The 19771-nt window shown below is 38.4% G+C and overlaps 2 protein-coding genes across 3 annotated transcripts; both read left to right on the top strand.

Moving 5' to 3' along the window:
* Nucleotides 1–2631: 2631 nt before the first annotated feature.
* On the top strand, nucleotides 2632–16610 carry bmal2 (basic helix-loop-helix ARNT like 2). 2 transcript variants are annotated; one of them, XM_054619649.1, is made up of 17 exons: nucleotides 2632–2943; nucleotides 6953–7082; nucleotides 7184–7243; nucleotides 7361–7402; nucleotides 7599–7756; nucleotides 8389–8468; nucleotides 8769–8861; nucleotides 9387–9504; nucleotides 9587–9736; nucleotides 10422–10665; nucleotides 10925–11031; nucleotides 11372–11522; nucleotides 11632–11702; nucleotides 11835–11946; nucleotides 12143–12233; nucleotides 13298–13397; nucleotides 13508–16610. In XM_054619649.1, the coding sequence occupies exons 1-17, from the start codon at nucleotides 2886–2888 to the stop codon at nucleotides 13663–13665; spliced, it is 1923 nt and encodes a 640-aa protein (XP_054475624.1). In that variant the 5' UTR covers nucleotides 2632–2885; the 3' UTR covers nucleotides 13666–16610. The 2 variants fall into 2 exon arrangements, with proteins under 2 accessions (XP_054475624.1, XP_054475623.1); XM_054619648.1 differs by having other exon boundaries at nucleotides 11832–11946.
* Nucleotides 16611–16944: 334 nt separating this feature from the next.
* On the top strand, nucleotides 16945–19171 carry si:ch211-245j22.3 (uncharacterized protein LOC563798 homolog). Its single transcript, XM_054620796.1, has 5 exons — nucleotides 16945–17015; nucleotides 17598–17730; nucleotides 17889–18038; nucleotides 18137–18242; nucleotides 19035–19171. The coding sequence occupies exons 1-5, from the start codon at nucleotides 16945–16947 to the stop codon at nucleotides 19169–19171; spliced, it is 597 nt and encodes a 198-aa protein (XP_054476771.1).
* Nucleotides 19172–19771: the final 600 nt, after the last annotated feature.

Raw genomic sequence — 19771 nt, 5'->3', positions numbered from 1 at the left:
AGTGCGACCCGAAATCGAGCACCTGACCTGACATTCAGCTGTCTCGGCCCCAGCATGTAACGTGAAGGGATTAAACGTTGTGCTTTATATCTACGTTGTGCTTTGATAGCGAACGTTATGCCAGTAATGTAGGCAGGTGATAATACACTTTGCTGTCAACGTGAACTGAAAAAGTCGTTGTGAGTAGGGATGTTGCATTGTGTTAATGCTACTATTTTGGTCCAAAATATCTAGTTAAATACAGTCCAAATGTCCTAAATCTGATGTGTTTCTGTTTATTTTCTGAAAGATGTTTGTGAAGAAAAACTTGAATTTGAACTTAAAGTTAGACTGGCTGAGTTGCGTCTTACAAGCTAACAACATTAATTAATTAATTAATGAAATATTAATGAGTAAATAAATGAATGACAAAATTAAATTACATTACATTACAGTCATTTAGCAGACGCTTTTATCCAAAGCGACTTACAATAAGTGTATTCAACATAGGTATTCAAGAGAACTACTAGTCACCAGAAGTCATAAGTGCATCTCCTTTCTTAAACAAGCATCTAAGAGCATAAACCAGAGCAAAAGTATAGTGCAGAGGCAAATTACTACGAAGACAATAAGTGCTAAGTGGAAGGCTCAGGGTAGTACTTCTTGAATACAATGTAACTAGCTTTACACACACACTTGTTTGATTTCAAGTTTAAAAAAAAGTATTGTGTCAGATAAGTCTCAATAATAGTGAATGCACACAGTCTTAACAAATGTTTGTGATTTATATATAAATTATTACACAAAAATAGAGAAGGTTCACATATGTACTACTGATGCACACCAAAGTATTTGTTACTTTAAATATATGTAATAGAAATAGCCAAATATGTATTGTGTGTAAAGGCTACATACATATTGTGACCACATTAAATCATACCCAAGGGCCTCTGCTTATGTAATCAGTCATAAAGGAAGAAGACATTTTATGATGATGCAGTGAAGTTCAAAAAGGGCAAGCAATATTAACATTTACATACAATGCTATTGTATTTGTGTGGAGAGTCATTTATATATAAATCATGAAATGCATTTGTAAATCCTTCTGTGCGCAATCATCAATATTGACACCCATCTGATTCCATGAAGTACTGTCAGTTTTGGGTCCTGTTATGTTTTTCAGATGAATAATTAACAGACTGCTTTTTTCTCCTGGATGGAGAAAAGAAGGGAGACATCACACTGAAGATTCTGGCAGGATTTAGCAAGGGCTTAGCTGTCAGCTGTTTCATCGCTGGCTCAACTGAACTGTTTTATTAAACATCATTGACAACTCCTAATTTTAGCGTTTTTATTCTTTTCTGTTTACTTTCTAAACGTTATGATGCATGGTCGCCCGAGGGAGGAGACATAAACCTGCGAAAGGGTCTTTGGAGTAGGGATGCACTGATACCAATACCAGTATTGGATTCGATACTGTGCTTATATAGTCATATTCGTACTCGCAAAAGAAACCCTGATACAACCGCACCTGATACCACTACAGCAAAGTGACATTAACCTTGCCTCAGTTCAGCCCAATAAGCTGCCCAGCTGCAACGATAACCTGATGCACAAAGAGGTTAAATCCACCAAAACAGGCCGTCCCCAATACATTCATCTGGGAGAAGCAGCCCCAATGTTTTGTTCATCGTGTGGACACATGCAGTCACTTAAGTCTCAACTGCATCAATTAGTTTAGCCGGGAGGATGTCAGCCATGCTCTGTCAGGGTTTCCGGCAGTGTATTGCTAGCCCGACTTAACGTTATTGAGTGTCCAGGTGAGAGAGAGAGAGAGAGCCTGTGCATGGCTGTGAGTATGAGGTTAGCAGTAACGTTATAGCTGTGAATCATACAGTGCAGGATGTACAGTTTATTCTTTGGTGAATAAATGCTACTCACGACCTGTGAGGTGACCCATTCTAAGTTCCTGTGTCTTGTTGTCAGCCAGCTGCTGATTAAAGTGAAGGCGGTTACCCCCAAAGTCAGGAACAACTTTGGCTGCTCTGGCAGTTGGGCTGACCTGCTATTCTGCTTAGTTATTTTTTTATATTCCTTTTAACTGTTTAACTGATAGCAAGGTTAAAACTGTTAATTATTAACATTCCTTCTGCAAGGAACTATATTCTGTTTGTATGTTAAAAGGTCAGCAACAGCTTCATGTTTGCTACAGTCCGAAGGTGAGGAACATCTGATGAAAATAAAACACGTTTTCACAAGTTACTCATATCAGCACATATCTTTTATTTCTTCTTCTCATGTTTTTCTTTGTTTCCTGTGATTCAGAGCTTCTGATCATTTTCATATTCCATTGCGTGACTTTCTATATTGATTATTGATTTGTTATTTGGCCGACAGAGTCTCTGTGACAGGGTCAGAACAGGCTATTATTTCTGTTTCAATTATAAGAACAAACTTGATAGAGAGAATAACATTAGCTGACCTACTTATTTATTTAACCTTTTTTGTTTATTATTACAATTACTGGATTTACAGACCTCGGTGCATACTTCATACCAGCTGGTGGCGGCAATGCACCAACAAGTTGTTTCCCCCCCGCCATGAAACATAAAAAAAGAAGAAGTAGGAGAATCCATGGAGCTGCAGCGGTGATTGATGGGCGATAGGAGGAGACTGTTTCCTGCCTTCCGCATTTCCTCCAGTCCGCTCCACCACCCCGGTGCTCGTCTGTGCGTCCTCCACCTCTCCCTCTTCTCTTCTGCATGGAGACAATATAATTCAGCTGAACAACACTGTGCCACCGTCTCGACTCCGCCACAAACCACGCAGCAACATCCCGGAGTACCGTCAATCGACTGCCTCATCCATGCATTGGAGTCCCGGGCTGCAGCGCTCCGGCTCCGGCCATGTCGGCCTGGAATACAGCGGCTGGCGGCGGTGACAGATCGGGAGGCGAACCGGCAGGTGATAAAAAAAAAAAAAAAAGAAAAACACACTACTTAAGATATTCACTAGTTTGGATATCCACTCTGGGTTAGGCAACGATATTTATCAAACAATATAAAGCGCAGTGGTGTGTATTATTTTTTATTTTTTTTGCAATCTAGTCGGCTGACAGTAACTCTGCGCTTTTCCAAAACTAGGTCAGTAGATCAGTAGAGCAAACTCGCAGTCATGTATGTAACAGTGCACGACGTCTGTCCCATCAACGGCGTATTGTGCATAATGTGACAGACGTCACCCGGCGACTGTTTATCAATGACAACATGGATGCAGATTGTATGTTTGTTTGTCTTAAACTAAGCGAGTGAGACGCACAGATGTTAGCCTAGCCATGGTAGCACGGCCTGTTTACCAGGTCTGTAGGGGGGAGGTTTTACAGGCCATGATAAGTTGTCACTGTTTATAATTCGATACTTTTTGAAGTCCCTGTGATAACAATCAGCAACCTTAGCTATTATGCATGTTTTAGACATGCATGTTACATTTATAGTGAGATATATTCAATGTTACAATATTTTTTATGCCCCAAAAAGGTTAAGATACTGTATTTTGCATTAAGACATGATTATAAGCTTAATGGCATTGCAGTGTGGTTACAGATGTGTAGATTGATCAAAAGGATTATTCATTTCAAATTAATAATTGCTCAGATGGTCATTTTTAAATACTACCACCAATTGATTTTTTTGAAATATTTCTGTGAAGGTCTGAAAAAAGCTGGAATCAATAGTGATAAAGGTTTTTTGAAGGTCAATGTGCGTGGATTTATTGTTTAGGAGGTAAACAATTGTTTTGTTTGGTAGATTTAATAATATGGAGATGGCAGAGATTCCTGACATAATATAAGTCTCAATAGACTCAATGTTTTTGTAAAAGGTATAGACCAGTTACTAAACATACAATTCTGTTTAAGGGTACTGCTTAAAAACATTTTTCCAGTAGTGGTCTTTCCTCAGAGAGATGAATAAAGTATTGATGCTTTCAGTAAACTATTGGAACAAATAGACAAATATAAGCAACAAATTCTCAAAATTGAGAGGCTGGAATCAATTAATGTTTGTTATTTTTGCTCAGTCGATTGATTAATTGTTTCATTGGTGTAGAGGCTTTGCTGTTAGAGTAATGAAATTGCTGCCTCTTTTGAAAGCGTGTGTCAATTAGAAAAGTATTTGTAGGGCATGTTTGTTGCCCACTCAGGATGCCACAGTGGACCTTTCAAACTGACCATATGGAACTAGTAATCTAAAGAAGATCTTTATTTCTTTTTTTATGTGAGCAGTTCAACACATATAATCCTGCACCGTGTTAATAATATGTCTACTGAAAAGAAGAATTTAGTCATATTTCCTCCTTGTCCATATTGAGATTGCTTTTCCATACAACGTGGTTTTCTCTGCCCAATAAAACATGAATTGGTATTAACTAAGTATGTATTGCACTAGTTGTTACAATAGCCTTAATGTGTCACGGTGACTTGAGTGTTATAGAATCAAGCTATTGTGTTGGCATCCATGAAACACTATGGACTTACTGGGTGGTTCCCCGATCTGTGTATGATTAACTATGAACGTAAAGTAGGATGGCACAGCGTAGCTCATGACCTAGTTTGGGCGCTCAGTTGACCATTGTTGCATGAATATGAATACACCTGTGAATCTTTGTCTGGGAGCACACTTGGTCCCTCTTCTGATGCCTAAATATAAAAACCTTAAATGATTTATATAAATAACTTGAATTTGAACCCGGTAAACCAATCAGACTTTTTCTTGTGATGCTGTTACTGTGGGACACGTACAGTATAGCTCATGGGTTTATTCAAGGGCAGCAGATGCTTATTTATGGATTGAGTGAATGAGCAATTTGATTGAAACTGAAGTGAAAACTGAAAGTTGGCAGAGGGATGTCCAGTCATCTAGTTGCCTTCACTGTAACCCTGTAATCCAAAAGATCTTGACAGTGAGAGGGGGATTAAAGATCAGGTTGTTGCTGATCTTTTAATGGCTATTTGGGTCACAGGGTCTGTGGAGCAGAGAAAAAAGGTGCCATTGGTATCAGTTGTATTTGGTCTGCCTGGTTCTGTTCACTTGAGTACATTCTTCTGAGGCCATGACGGAATCACAGTTTTAGTTTTAGTCTCTGAACAGCTCCACCACAGAAGTTTGGACAAGCATCTTACATTCAGTCATTGAAAGCTTGCACGTTTCTGTAGAATAGATGGATTTTGTTTTAGCTGGGCTGAGATGTAGGGCTGAAAGGATTAGTTGATTGATTGGTCGGTTAGTCTAAGGCTTTTCTTTCATGAGTCAAGGAGAATAGATTGTAAACAAGTTTCCATTGCAGCTGAGATGACAACAGCTGACTTTGATTAATACTCCATCAGTAAAACCACCTGCTATGGCACATGAAAAAAATACCCTTGATTACTCAATAAACAAAGCTGGATGTAAAAGTTAATTATGAATGAATATTAAAAACATATTGGTTACAGTCAAAAGTGAGAATCTGATTTTCCATGCTGAAATGATTAATTGATCGACATAACATGAAAGATACTTAAAAGCATGCATACAGAAAACTTGCATATAGTTAAAAAATACCTTAAGAGAACTTTGAATTGCAGCAAAAGACCAAAATAAATTAAGAGCCAATATCATTGTCTGTCATGGTGTGGATTTATTTTCTTCTTACCGCATTGAAAATCAACGTATCCAAGCGGTTTACCTACCTGTAGCCCTGATCAATCAATGTAGATACAGTTTAAGTTCAAAACACATAAACAGCAGGATATTTGTGTGATTTTAAAAAGCTGGCTTTGCAGGTTACGCTGCACTAAACACAACAAAAATAGACCCTTAGCACGAAAAATGGTCTAAGAAGCCTATCACACTCCATATGCTCTCCTGTAACTTTCACCTGCAAATAAAAATTGCAGCAATGATGGTCATGAACTTTACCCCACATCTTTTGCACAGCTGTTATGTTACACAGCTAAACCAGAACAACCAGTTATGTCCATGGAAGTTCACAGAGGCTGTTCATGGGTGCTTGGCCCCAATAAACTGATGGGCATTCCTTACTTTGCTTTGATAGAGGTTATAAGGAGGAAGGATTGTTACACATTACTTACCTAACTAAATATTTTTAATTGATGCTCTGCACATTTCAGCTTTGGCCTTTCAGTCACGAACAAGCAACTCCTAACTTTAAGGTGACCCTACTTTGATTTTGAAAGGCCATCATTGAATTAAGAGACTATCATATACATAACATCAGTTTCTTTTCAACTGGAAAAACTTGTGTGTTAAGAGTGTCAAGAAAATATACAAAAAGACAATACCAAAAGCTCCACTTCTTTTAACTGCTGGCACAATAGAAGTAAATGTGTTACATCTCTGCAATTACCTCACATCCATGCCCTCCAATAATAACTGCAATAAATGTTGACACATTATTAATGTCACCAGTACTAGGAAACAGTCATGCATGCAGTCCACACTTGGGAGTCTGATAACAACACCTGTAATATTATAGTATTGAAATGTTATTTCTTTGAATTGGATTGGTAGGGGAGCTGATTCAATTTCCCCAAACTTGTATGATTGATTGGTGTAAAACTTTGTGACTTGTGCATTTACTGTTCATCTTTATTATTTCAGATGCCGTAACAGATTGTTCTGTCTCCTCTCTATTAACATTGTTCCGGCTGCTGTGTAAACTAATATGGGGCCATTTTAAAGGAGTTGTGTGACAGATGCAGTCTGTGACTTACTGCCAACAATGCTGTTTGTGACCTCCTAAATGAACACTGCGATCATGTTTAGGCATTCTCTGGGTATAACGATGCATCTGTTAGATTCTTCACTCTTTCTTAGATGTAAGTGATAGTGCGTCAGACTTATAGCTTGGAATGCATTAATGCAGTTGCAAATTAAATCAAGTCCTACTGCTCATTGTATCTTGTGTGTTTCAGAAGAGGTGCTGGTTGAAAAAAACCAAAGTGGTTCTGTCGCGTTGCCTAGCGCGATGACCCAATCCTCAGCTGTTGGTTTGTCCTTTGGCATGGAGATGCCTCGGAAGCGCAAGGGCAGCATGGACAACCAGTAAGTAGTTTGATTGCTTTAATTTATTTGTCTTACAGAAAATCTTTTGAATCCAGTTACCTATTTTGTTGCAAGTTGCTATTGATGGATTTTCTTCGTAGGGATACAAAATCTGTTTCTATGGATATGGATATAGAAGATATGGAAGATGATCAAAACGGGTACTGTGTGCTAATTAATGGGTTTAAGAGCTGATCTGTTTATTTTTGTCTTTTCTGCATTTGCATATTGCTGCTTTGCATAAAAACATTTCAAAGGTGTGTTTTACTGCTCTACAGGTCAGATGGAGAGGACCGACATGCAAAAATGAAATGCTTTAGGTAGGTCAAACACCATCACATTTATAACATTCCTATTTTCCTGTAATAGTATCATCAATCTGAAAACATGATATATTTATATGTATTTTTGTAAAATCGTAATATGCTACATTACACAGGTCAGGATGGTCTGTAAAGAGAAAGGAGAAAACTCCTTTAAATTATCTGAATTATTTCTTATTTAATGTCTTTGCAGGGAGCCGCACAGCCAAATTGAGAAGAGGAGACGGGACAAAATGAACAATCTCATTGACAAACTGTCAGCCATGATCCCAACTTGTAACCCCATGTCCCGTAAACTGGACAAACTCACTGTGCTCAGAATGGCAGTGCAGCACCTCAAATCTCTCAAAGGTACCATGTTAGCAAGAAGATTTGCCACGTTTTATGTGAATGTCCCATCAGTGCTGATGATAAATGTAGCTAATTTTGAAAATATATTCCCCAGTGTGTACTATATTTACCTTATGCTGGCCTATCCATTTTTTTCCCTTCTGGTTCGAATGCATTTGTGTTTCTTCTTCCAGTTGAGCGCTTAAAGCGGTTTAGACAATGTTGATATTTGGGAACATTCAGCAGCTACACAGTGGCAATCAGATGGTTTTACAGTATCACATCCATCAGCAACTTGAAAGATGACACATAAAAATGGCCTGAAATCACATATTAGGAAACTTTTAACTACTTTGTAGTGTCTCTTTTGGTCTTAATTTTTCTTTCGCACATAAGTTTTGCTCACCCAAAGGTTTGTTCAAAAGTCTAGTCTGTCTCGTCGCATTAACTGCTAGTGTTTCTTGCCCCGCCCGACATGTTTTTAGCAATTTTATAATGTTCCTGAATCTCAAAGGTCAAGTTAGTGAGCTGTATGTTGTTACGTAGAGTTGACAATGATATACTGGTTGTAATAAACTTATACCTAATGCCTTACTGTTATATAGTAATCTCACATTGGTCTGGCCATGTAACATTTATATCTACGTTTTCAGGTTCAGCAAGTTCTTTTTCTGAAGCCAGCTACAAGCCCTCATTCCTCCCCGACGAGGAGCTTAAACACCTTGTCCTCAAGGTAAACACCATCTGGCTTTAATGTAATTATAGCGTCAAGAGCAAGAGATCATCAAAACATTTTTACATGCATTTCATTTTCTGTTTTCATCACTGTGTAGACTCTTCTCTTTGTAATTGATGCCCTGATTTTTCATAAATAGCATTTTAAGTTATTCTGTTTATTTTAAAAAAACAATTTCAAATACAATAGAATATATAAATGGAATAGAAATATCTACTCAATGGCCTCTTACATTTGTCTTGAGCATGTCATCACATTGGATCCCCCTATTTTCTCTCATGTTTTTTTGTTGTGCAGGCTGCCGATGGGTTCCTGTTTGTAGTGGGCTGTGATCGTGGGAAAATAGTTTTTGTCTCAGAGTCCGTCACGGAGATGTTAAATTATAGTCGGGTAATGTTTTTACATTTGTTACTGTATCAGCAACAATTATGTTTTAGTGAAACCCCGGACACACCAGATGGATTGCTTTGTCTAGGCTCCACTGTTAATGGACTACAACCCACCAGGGGGATTATGATATACTGATACCACCAGCACTACATGGGCCTGTAGCACCACATTTAGCATTGTGTAAAAGTAACCCTCAGCAGACACACCTGACTCTGATTATGAAAAAACAAAGATGTTGGGCACAAGAGCACAGTTTATACACCATATTTTTGATTACTTGAGGACATTTATATGCTGTCCCTCAGGAAAGCTTTGAGTGAGCCGTTTTATTTTCTCCCTCAATCTTCCTTAAATCTAAATCCGCTACACACAGAATCTGGTGTGCTCCGGGGTCAGCAGTCCTCAGTCAGATATTTTGTTCATTTTTTAATTTGTCAGCTGGAATTGCTTTACATGCAGAATAGTTTTGATATTTCTTTTCATCAGCATGGGCACAATGTTTAGGGCTGTTTGTTCTTCCTACAGGTGGAGCTGATTGGACAGAACCTGTTTGATTACATACACCCAAAGGACATGGAAAAAGTGAAGGAGCAGCTTTCAGCTTCTGAATTGTACCCTCGTGAACGCCTGATAGATGCTAAAAGTAAATTATTTCTACTGTCTGTGTAATTTTTTGATAGACAGAGAGAGGGAGGGCACATGTAACACTCCTGTCATGTCTCCAGCGGGCCTGCAGGTCCAAGCGGACCTCCCAGTCGGTGCAGTGCGGCTGTGTTCAGGCGCACGCCGCTCATTCTTCTGCCGCATGAAGTACAACAAGATTTCCGTCAAAGTGGAGGAGAAGGAATTCCAAGCCAGCACCTCCAAAAAGAAAGGTGGGGAAATGGTCCAGTGGTTGATTCAGCAGATGATTTTTGTACAGTCAATGTGTTTGGTTTCATGTATATCTGCACATATGATATTTATCAGGTACACTTCTATTCACGAGAAGTATTGGTGAAAAGCAGAGGTTTTCAAACTGTGAAGCAGAGGCTTAGAGGAGGGAGCGGAGGGAGAGATGTGAGGCAAAGATACTTTCCAAAGTGATTTGCGCAATTTGAGTTAAAAATATGAAAAGACTCCTCAGTCACTCAATAAAATCTTTATACATTTTGTGATGTCCATTGTGAATAAACATCAACAAGTCCACATAGAAAACAGAAAAATATGCCCTATGACTCTTGTACTTACCTGGGAATCTTTTAAGTGATCTTTAGTAACAAAGTAGTTCACTGATTGCAAAAATTGCAAATAGCTTATTCATGATACTTTTAATGGGGCCAATTTGCCGTGACTCCCTCATTCCATGGGAACATTATATTTCCTGTTAACATCCTCCAAAGCATTATGGGAACTGTAGTTCCATAACCTAGAGTATGATTATTCCCCTTAATAGGAATAATACAAAGAAATATGAGGAATGACAAAATCTGTCGATAAAAAATATTTATCTTATGACATTATATATATTATATATATATATGTATATATACACTTATTTGAGTCTGCATGTGCCTACAGAGTCGCAGAAGTACTGCACGGTCCACTGCACAGGCTACATGCGCAGCTGGCCTACCAGTAATTTCGGAGCAGAGGGGGAGGGCGAGGCAGACAAGCAGGATAGCTCCCACTTCAGCTGCCTGGTGGCGATGGGACGTGTCCACTCCCACTCATCTCCCCAGGTTAATGGAGAAGTCCGCATTAAGCCCACGGAGTTCTTCACACGTTTTGCCATGGATGGCAAATTCACCTTTGTCGATCAAAGGTAGAATTTAATTTCAATTAGGGGGTTGTAGAGGGTTTAATATCTTGGTGCATGGCTTTGATAACATGTACAGTTATTGAGACGTTTCAAATATTTTTCTTTGACATTTCTGAATTTCTTAGATACTGATGTCAAAATATAAACACTTTTGAGTGCATACGGTATTCCAGATACTACAGTGCTTGTTTAAAAGTAATTCATACTAGCATGAACAACTTGTATGCTCTTTCAACACATAAACTTTTATTTTCTGCTGCAGAGCCACAACCATTCTTGGTTATCTTCCCCAAGAATTGCTTGGGACATCATGCTATGAGTACTTCCATCAAGACGACTTACCACATTTAGCTGACAGGCATCGAAAAGGCAAATTACTCTTCATTGACCTCACACTGTTTATCTTTTTTGTAATTTTCTTGGATGCTTTATTATTATTTTATTTAAAAGTCCGCCAAGATGATAGCTACATTCTTCAATTATCTATGTCAAATTTGAATTTACAATTAAGCTGATGTTTTGATGCAGAGGTAAATCACTTATTGAATTGCTGAACACCTGATGTTTACTGAAGTAGGTCAGTGTGCTGCAAAAATATTTCTCTCCTCTGGTCCTTTTGCTTTTTATGTTCTCTGCCTTACGTAGATCATACTGATCCTTCCCTTTTCTGTTTAGTTCTCTAACTTGTCATCATTGTTTTCTTCCACAGTGCTGCGGAGTAAAGACAAAATAGAGACAAACTGCTATAAGTTCAAAACTAAAGATGGCTCCTTCGTCACTCTGCAAAGTCAGTGGTTTAGTTTTGTAAATCCCTGGACCAAAGAAGTAGAATACATTGTTTCAACTAACACGGTTATATCGTGAGTATATGCTTCAGTCCCTTTGTGCGTTACCTAGATATCTTTGGACCCAAGATATCTACATTGTGCATTAAATGGCGCTTCACCTGTTTTCTTGTCCCACGTCAAGGTATGATCATAGTCAAACCAGTCAGTCCGGAAACAAGTCTGAAGCGTTGAGCTATTACAAGATTTCTGACGGTCAGTTAAAATGAAGAAAGACGATAAAGACCTGATGCCCTGTGATAGTTAAAAATACAGATTATGAATCCATTGCAAACTCTAAAGCAAATGTCTGGTTATTTTACTTTTAACTGTCTTTTCTCCTAGAAGATGGCAAGAAGTCCTTTCCAGTTATACCAGGCATCTCCACCACACCTGGAGCTATGATTTATGCTGGAAGCATCGGGACCCAGATTGCCAATGAGCTGCTGGATTACAACAGGTGTGGCCTCTAAAGAGAGCAAGTCCTCTTTACATTTTGTACCAGTGATAGAAATAACTAAATCTGATTGACCATTAAATAGAGAGTAATTCAGTGAATCTTTCTTTGCTACGATTGCTATGCTTATAAATTGTTGACAATATTACTTCTATTACTACTGCAGTTTTTAAGTTGATCTGTGTCTGTGTTTCTTTAGGATGAACTCATCGCCTTCCAGTGGTAGCGTCAGCCCGTTCATTCTACCACGCGATAAGTGTCCGCAAACTCACAATCAAGTCACCAACGATGTAATTCAGTGTTGAAGCATATCTTGCTGCATCTGTCTCAAATCCTTTTCTATTCACAAAACTGCATGACACTTTTAAATAAACAATATATAATTATAGGTGCAGTAGACAGTGCTACTTGGTGTAAACCCACCTGAATTGAAGTTCAGTCAAACAACTTACTACATTAAGTTGAAATGACACCAAATCAATGTAAAACATTATTGTTTTTACCCCTTATTTTACAAAAGGCAATAGAAATACATCTCACTACCTGAATAAGGTTTAAATTGTGTCTGAAAATATATATTTGTAATAGAATGGGTAGTGTTTTGCACGACTTGCCAAACATTTGATATGAAATGCAGGAATAAACCTCAAATATCTCTATTGTTGTATACAACTGTTCATTTAACTAGGTGATAACTGGTGTTACCTACACCCTTCCTGGTTATCAATAAATAAATAAAGTGTTTTTTAATAATAAATAACCTACATTATTCAATTATCTAGGTCTATTAAGGTCAAATTTTAATTTACAATTAAGCTGATGTTTTGATGCAGAGGCAAATCACTTATTGAATTCTCTGCACATCTGATGTTTACTCAAGTAGGTCAGTATGCTGCAAAATATTTCTGTCTGCTGGTCCTTTTGCTTTTTATGCTCTCTGCCTTACATTTGATATGAAATGCAGGAATAAACCCTCAAATGTCTTTATTGTTCATCTAACTAGGTGATAACTGGTGTTACCTACCCCTTTCCTGGTTATTTGTAAAAAATAAAAATACAAGTGTTTTTTTAATAATAAATATAACCAAGCAGGAAAACATGTTTAAAGTTGGCATTTTGGCTCCGTTTGGTTTTGGTATTTAAACATCTCACAGTAATGGCAAAATATTTCCTTAGAAAAAGCATCAAGTTAAGCAATCACCGCTGTATGTGGGAGTTATGGTGAATTTCCTCCAAAGGTTCAAGGCATATTTTGGCCTACACAGAATTGTTGTTTTCCTCTTTTTTTCCTTCATGACTTTACTCCTGCCATGTTCCTGCTCGGGTTATAATTTGCTCCTCTTTTGGTCATAAGGTGCCAAATGGAGAGGCAACAGACATGGAGATACCTGGAAAGTCCAGCTCAGAGGATGAGCCCCAGGGAGCTGCATTCTCAGGGGCAGAATCACTCATGGGTATTCTCGCTGCTCCTGTTGATTAACTTATTTATAAAGGATCATATTTAGTTATCTCCTCTTATAAATCTATTCATTTTCTTCTTTTCTTTCACCCCATCTCCCCTCAGAGGAGAACACCCGGCTGGATTTGGACAACGTGGTTGGACCGGGCCTTAGTAGCCTTAGCAATGACGAAGCAGCCATGGCAGTGTTCATGAGCCTCCTGGAGACAGACACAAACATGGGCGAGGCTGTGGACTTCGAAGAGATGCACTGGTCTTTATAGAATCTGCTCTTACAGCGTGAGGCTGTAGCACTCCGAAAAACAATGGACCATCATTTTTGTGATGAGAACTGCATGAATGCTTTTCTCTGAGACAGCATTCCTTTTTGTCGATGGACTTTTTTTATTTATAAGTTATCTTTTTCCACATAAGCTGTGTAGTAATAAGTCTTCTTGTGGTTGCTCTAACAGAGAGTGGGATCAACATCAAAAAGAAACACCTTGTTGTTGGAAGGAGGATTTGCCTCTAAAGCTTTACAGCGGTTTGCCTGCCCTGAAACGCTGTTGTTCACTGTTCTCCTCAAACCTACTTTCATCCTCTGTTTAACTGGGGAGGCCTCACAAGGTTGAAGAACCCAGGAACACAAATTACAGCGGCATGATCTTGGCTCGGGAATCTCCCATCCACCTACATTTTAACAGAGGTTAGGAGTGATGATGCAAAAAAAACCACAACTGCACTGAATCGATTTCATGTTCATTTTAAAAGCTTGTATTTTGATAAAGTACTATATGTGTAATCAAAATGTGAGGAAGACAACTTTACAACCTGGCCAATCTCTGTGACCCCTCAGGATCCAAGCCGTTGGTAGCCAGTGTGAACCACGGCAGACCACACTTCCATAACCTCTAACTTTGAGTCACCCTAATGGTGTGCCGCTCAGAGATTTCTCTTGTCAGTATCTGAACATTCTCCATGAAAACAATCCAGAAACCTCCTCTCCTGAACACTGACTTGAACAAAATGTATATGTGTGGATTTGGTATAGTTGCAAAGACCATGTCTTCAAACCATATCTGTCTTAAAGGGATAGTTTATGTGGAAAGAATATTTTAGTACGTACACTTGTATAGCCAACTTAATGGATTTGTCCTAGCTCTATACATTATATATTTCTTGGCAGAGATGATCCACCTAGATACATTTGTCAGAGAGCAGCCACTTTTGATGGTTGACCATTCATGAATTGATATGGCTTTCTAACCACTACAGTACTACATGCAAAGTGATAATTTAGAGGTGCTATAATGGAGGTTTGGAATCAAACCCCTTTCACATTTGTGTCATTTTATTGTTTGAGGTTGATCTCTGAGTCCGATGGTAGAAGTTGTTACTCAGGGACTGATGGAAACAGAGCTGCCCCGTTTAAACCTAACTAGCAGTATTTTGTCCTCCAGTTTAAAGTTTTACATACTTCCCTTGAACTGTACATTGAAATAATCTGTACTTGTTCACCTGCGCGTCGGTGTTTTTACACTTATTGTCAACTTTATAATCTTACAGCTAAGCCATAACTTTAGCCGGGTTTTTTTCTTCATATTATGCACTGACAATTTTCAATACCACATGGGGATTTTTATTTGCTTGTCACAATGTTGTCCTGCATACTTGGTTGAGTCACTTAGTTGTGTTGATCCCTTTTGCAATTTACCTCATGCAGAGTTTTCTTTTGCTCATTATTACAATTGCACATCTTGGATTTTACCAACAAAACATTGACAGCCATAGTGTCATGATTAATGTTAGCGACCCATTGTTAAGAATCAGGTGGTTGCCACATGGCCTAATGGGTGGATATAAGGTGCAAATGTAGAATTACCCAAGTATGTCAAATTATTTTCACATCAACACTGCTGATACCAAACAATATGAACATTAAATACATAGTCTCAGTTCAAGAAAACATATTATTGGCTTGTTTAAAAAATGTAAGCACTTTGGCACACTTCATCTGTTATGAAAATAAAATGAGAACATACTGAAATGAAGTTACATGTTATCAGTTGGCACATAAGCTATGGGATTATTTTATACCCTTTTGACTGTTTGTTACATTGATCGCATTTCTTTCAGCTTAATTTTGAGATTTTGTAAAAAGTAGTTAGATCCCTTATCTTTGTCTTACCCTTTGTTATCTGTACCTTAACCAATCAGTCAAAATATCTGTGGTTGTATCGCTACCCAAATATATAATACATGGAACTGTGTAGCTTTCATGCCATCATTCATATTGGTGTCTCGGGCCACGATTTAAAGTCACCTCTGGAGGTCTGTTAAGGCTTTTCCAACAAGAACCCTTGAAGACATTGTAGAATACTGTCTTCTTTAACCAATGCTTGAACAATGAGCCAGTGGATGGAGCAGCTGAGCTCACAAGGACCCTCCTGCCTGTGTCCAAAGTGCCTTTGGACATGTCTGCTCGGACACTCAATAAAAATGTGTTGCTTATAGAGACCGCCTCGCACCTCGCAACCTTCACAGATTGAAAAGAGGGCTTAAATGTATCATTGGATTAACTTGAAGCATACTGTGCACATCATGAATGAAGCAGAAGCCTGTTCACAGATAAAACAGGAATTGTATCGTTCATGTTGGCTTCAGCACTCGCTCACTACCTAACCAAACAAGCAGAGCCATGGAGTCGTGCCATAGAGACAGGCTGGTCTTTTTAATGGAAACAAGTCCATTTTGTATTATTTTATTTGTCTCAGTTCCTCTTGTTCAATCATTGTACTCTTGTAGCTGTAGTTTCCCCCTGAAATCTAAAGCCTTGCTTCCAATTCAGCTTATTTGGAGGTGACTGAGTGATAAACCTTGCTGAGAGGTTACATATTTATCCCTTTTGTTGTGAGAAAGGTAACATTATGTTTTGATTTGATGCCCGGCTTTGTCACTAGTTGCATGACACTTTTCTACAATTTATTATAAGTTGTATCATTAGACATGGAAAGTTGAAACAGACTGATGACACAGCACACTATTGCTGTACAGGAGGAAGAACATTAATCTTAAATTAGGCTGTTGGCAGCTTGTTACTGCCACTCTATAAATTAATTCTTGTTTGATTGTTGTGCCCCAGAGGAAGCTCTTACTGTATATGTCTATTGCTGCTATGCTATTAACATGTCTGGACTTGGTTGTTGTCATCTAGTTAATAAATATTAGTTTACCAAACCCTCAACAGAAACTTGGAGCATATTTTCAGATGCATATATTTGTATTGAACAGAAAGACAGCATACTTTGTGAGCAGCCTCACTGAATTCAAAACACGAGGCCAATTGAGATGGAGCAGCCTGCTTTATGAGTAATCACATTTGCCTTATACTGAACCCACCTACAACCTTCAGTTCTGTTCCCCCCTCTGAGGAGATTAGCTTAGAGCAATTTAACAAATGTGGTGAGGCGGTGGTTGGTTCAATTAAGAAAGCGTGGCATAAGCTGGGATTTGTTGTGTATATAAAGTCAGTGGAGAACACAAAGCTGTTGCTCCTTTACAGAATGGGCCAAGCTGCTACTCTGCCTGGTAGGAAAGGGGGGTCTTATGTTACTGAGCTGTACGAGTGGTTCAGGTAAGATTTTCATTTGACTTTTAAAATTGTCCACAGAGATGCTGTTAATTAACCCAATGCTCTGTGTGTTATCATGTAGTGGAAGCCTGTTAAAGTAAATGACAGTGTGGAGGGAGTGGAGACGTCCCCTCTGAGCTGTGAAAAGTAATAACGTGCATAGCTACAATTCAATATTTTCCAGAAAAATCTACAAAGCACATCCTTTGACTTTTGTTTCTTTTCTTATTTTCTCACGTTATATCTCTACTCTGTTGAGGAATAGTGTCTCTAGCCCTACTTTATTTCCAGCACTACACACTGCTGATTAGCTTCACTTTGCCATGTTGTAGTGAAGTGGTTTAAAACAATTTGGCCTAATTATCTTAGCACTCTAGTCCCAGCGTGTAAGCAAGCTTTCAAACAGATGTAATCCCGACAGAGAGGGTACAGGTTGACCTTCATTTTCTTAATATCAAAGGACATGTTTCTTCTAGAGATCTGACCCTTTACCCAAACGGACCCATGCTTTCTTTGTATTACAGCAACTTACATTGTTATTCTCTCTTTATTAAACAAATGTTTTGTTTGTCTTTTTTATGATAGAATGTTTATGAATGAATGTCCAAGTGGGCTGATCACTCTTCATGAGTTTCAGAGGCATTTCTGCAATGGAACAGTTGGCAGTGAGTCCGCTGAGTATGCAGAAGAGATATTCCGCACATTGGACAACAATGGGGTGAGCAAACTACACTGTATGACTTTATGCTGTATATCCTGTGAGCTGTAACAAGACAATAATAAATGCTGCATAATAATAAGGTTACATAAAGTTACAACGCTCAAGAAGAATGAATAGCAAATAATAAAGATGTTAATGGGGTCGCTTCTCTGCAGGACGGGGTGGTTGATTTCAGGGAGTATGTCATGGCCATCAGCATGCTGATTGAGGGTTCGGCTGTAGAGAAGCTGCGTTGGTCATTCAAGCTCTACGACAAAGACAGAGACGGAGCCATCACAAGGGAAGAAATGCTGGAGATCATGCAGGTGTGTGTGCCTTTCTGTGTCATACACTACTACATCATGAGATGGTATCACAGATGAATCTTTCAGTCCAACTGGTGTGTGTTTCCTTTTGTTCACAGGCTGTGTATAAGATGAGTGTGACAGCTGCTGTGACCAAACCCAACCCCCTTACAGCTGAGGAATGTACCAACAGGATATTTGTGCGGTTAGATAAAGACAATAACGGTGAGGAAATGATTTTCCCTTTCTGCTTGTAATCATAAAGATGTAACACCTGTCATAGTGTTAGGGCACTTCGTATGTTTTTCTTTCAATAAGTTGAACTCATAAAGATAGTAGCAAAAGAAGCCAAATATACCTTCAAAATATCCAACTCACTCAATTGTTGTTTTTTTTTCAAGATTGTGGTCCTATGTATCCATTATGGAAAAATTGAAACCCTGAAACTCTAAATTGACTTTTTATGCAAGTGTAAAGAAACTTTTTTACTAGTTTGGACAAGAAGATAGTTATTCTATGAGTTAAAGCACATACCTAAAGCTGAGGTAATGCAACTAATAGAGGATAAAACACCATTTGTAATGATAAATAATGCTTAATCCACTTAAAATACATGAGATGAATCCTGAACCTAAAGGTGGTTAAGTTCAAAAGCATTTTGCATGTATGCTAAAGCGTAGTGAGGACCTGAGATTGGGATGGTTTTTTTCCCCCCTGTAATCTTGCTATTCAATAGAGGATACCGTTTAGGTTGTAAATGTTGTACATATGCCCAGACATACTGCTTACATTTGGAAAAATGTTTACGAAAACTAACATTCTTCCTAAACACGTTATATAATTCTAATTATATGTACTTTGGTAAGCACTCGTATTGGCAGACTAACATAAAGCTCTTGTTCACTAATATCAACAATTGTTGCAGATAAATATTAAGGAGGGAAGTGAACAAAATGACACTGATAGTCTGTCCTCGGCTCTTTGTCTGTAATCACTGTCTGTCCTTAATGTCTGCAGCCATCATCAGTCTGGAGGAGTTCATAGAGGGAGCGCTGGATGATGATTGGATCAGAGAGATGCTGGAATGTGACCCCAGCACAGTAAAGGTGGAGAGGCCCCTGAGGAGGGACACTGCTTTGGGAACCCATGGGTGACCCGGGGTGGATTATTCTATTCACTGGGAGCAGAGGAATTACCCAGTTGATGTTTGTACTGAAATTTTGAGGAATTGTTGCAGCATCACAACTTCAATCCCCTGTGACAAGTTACATCACAATAACTTAGAGATGGAGTTGAGGAGCATTAGACATTTTAGATATTGTTTAATGAAGTTATCACAACATTAAAAGCATTCATTTCTGCCTTGATTTATTATGTCTTTCTCTTCTTTTACTGTATTTTGGATCAATGTTTTGTTTTGTTCTTTTGTTGTTGTTTTATTTGCAGCATTACTTGATTGTAGTTTTGATCATTCCTGTGTCTGATTGCATCTCTCTTAAAGAGTAAGTCATGGCCATCACGTGTCAACAAAATTGTATTTGTCCTTCTCATTTTATATTATTACATATTCATTCTGCACTTGTGGCCAGATTAACTTGCACAAGGCTACAGACCCTAAATCAATTCTGTAGACATATTGTCACTTTTACTGTGTCTCTCAGTTTACAATGACTGCCCTTTAACATCTGCCCTACATAGACTTAGTATTCCAAACATGTCTGCGGTCATTATATTTATACATCACTTAATACTTT

Source organism: Anoplopoma fimbria, chromosome 19 (assembly GCF_027596085.1).
Source record: "Anoplopoma fimbria isolate UVic2021 breed Golden Eagle Sablefish chromosome 19, Afim_UVic_2022, whole genome shotgun sequence".
Lineage (NCBI taxonomy): Eukaryota > Metazoa > Chordata > Actinopteri > Perciformes > Anoplopomatidae > Anoplopoma > Anoplopoma fimbria.
Note: the sequence above shows the minus strand (reverse complement) of the source record. Positions and strands in the feature narration are given on the sequence as shown.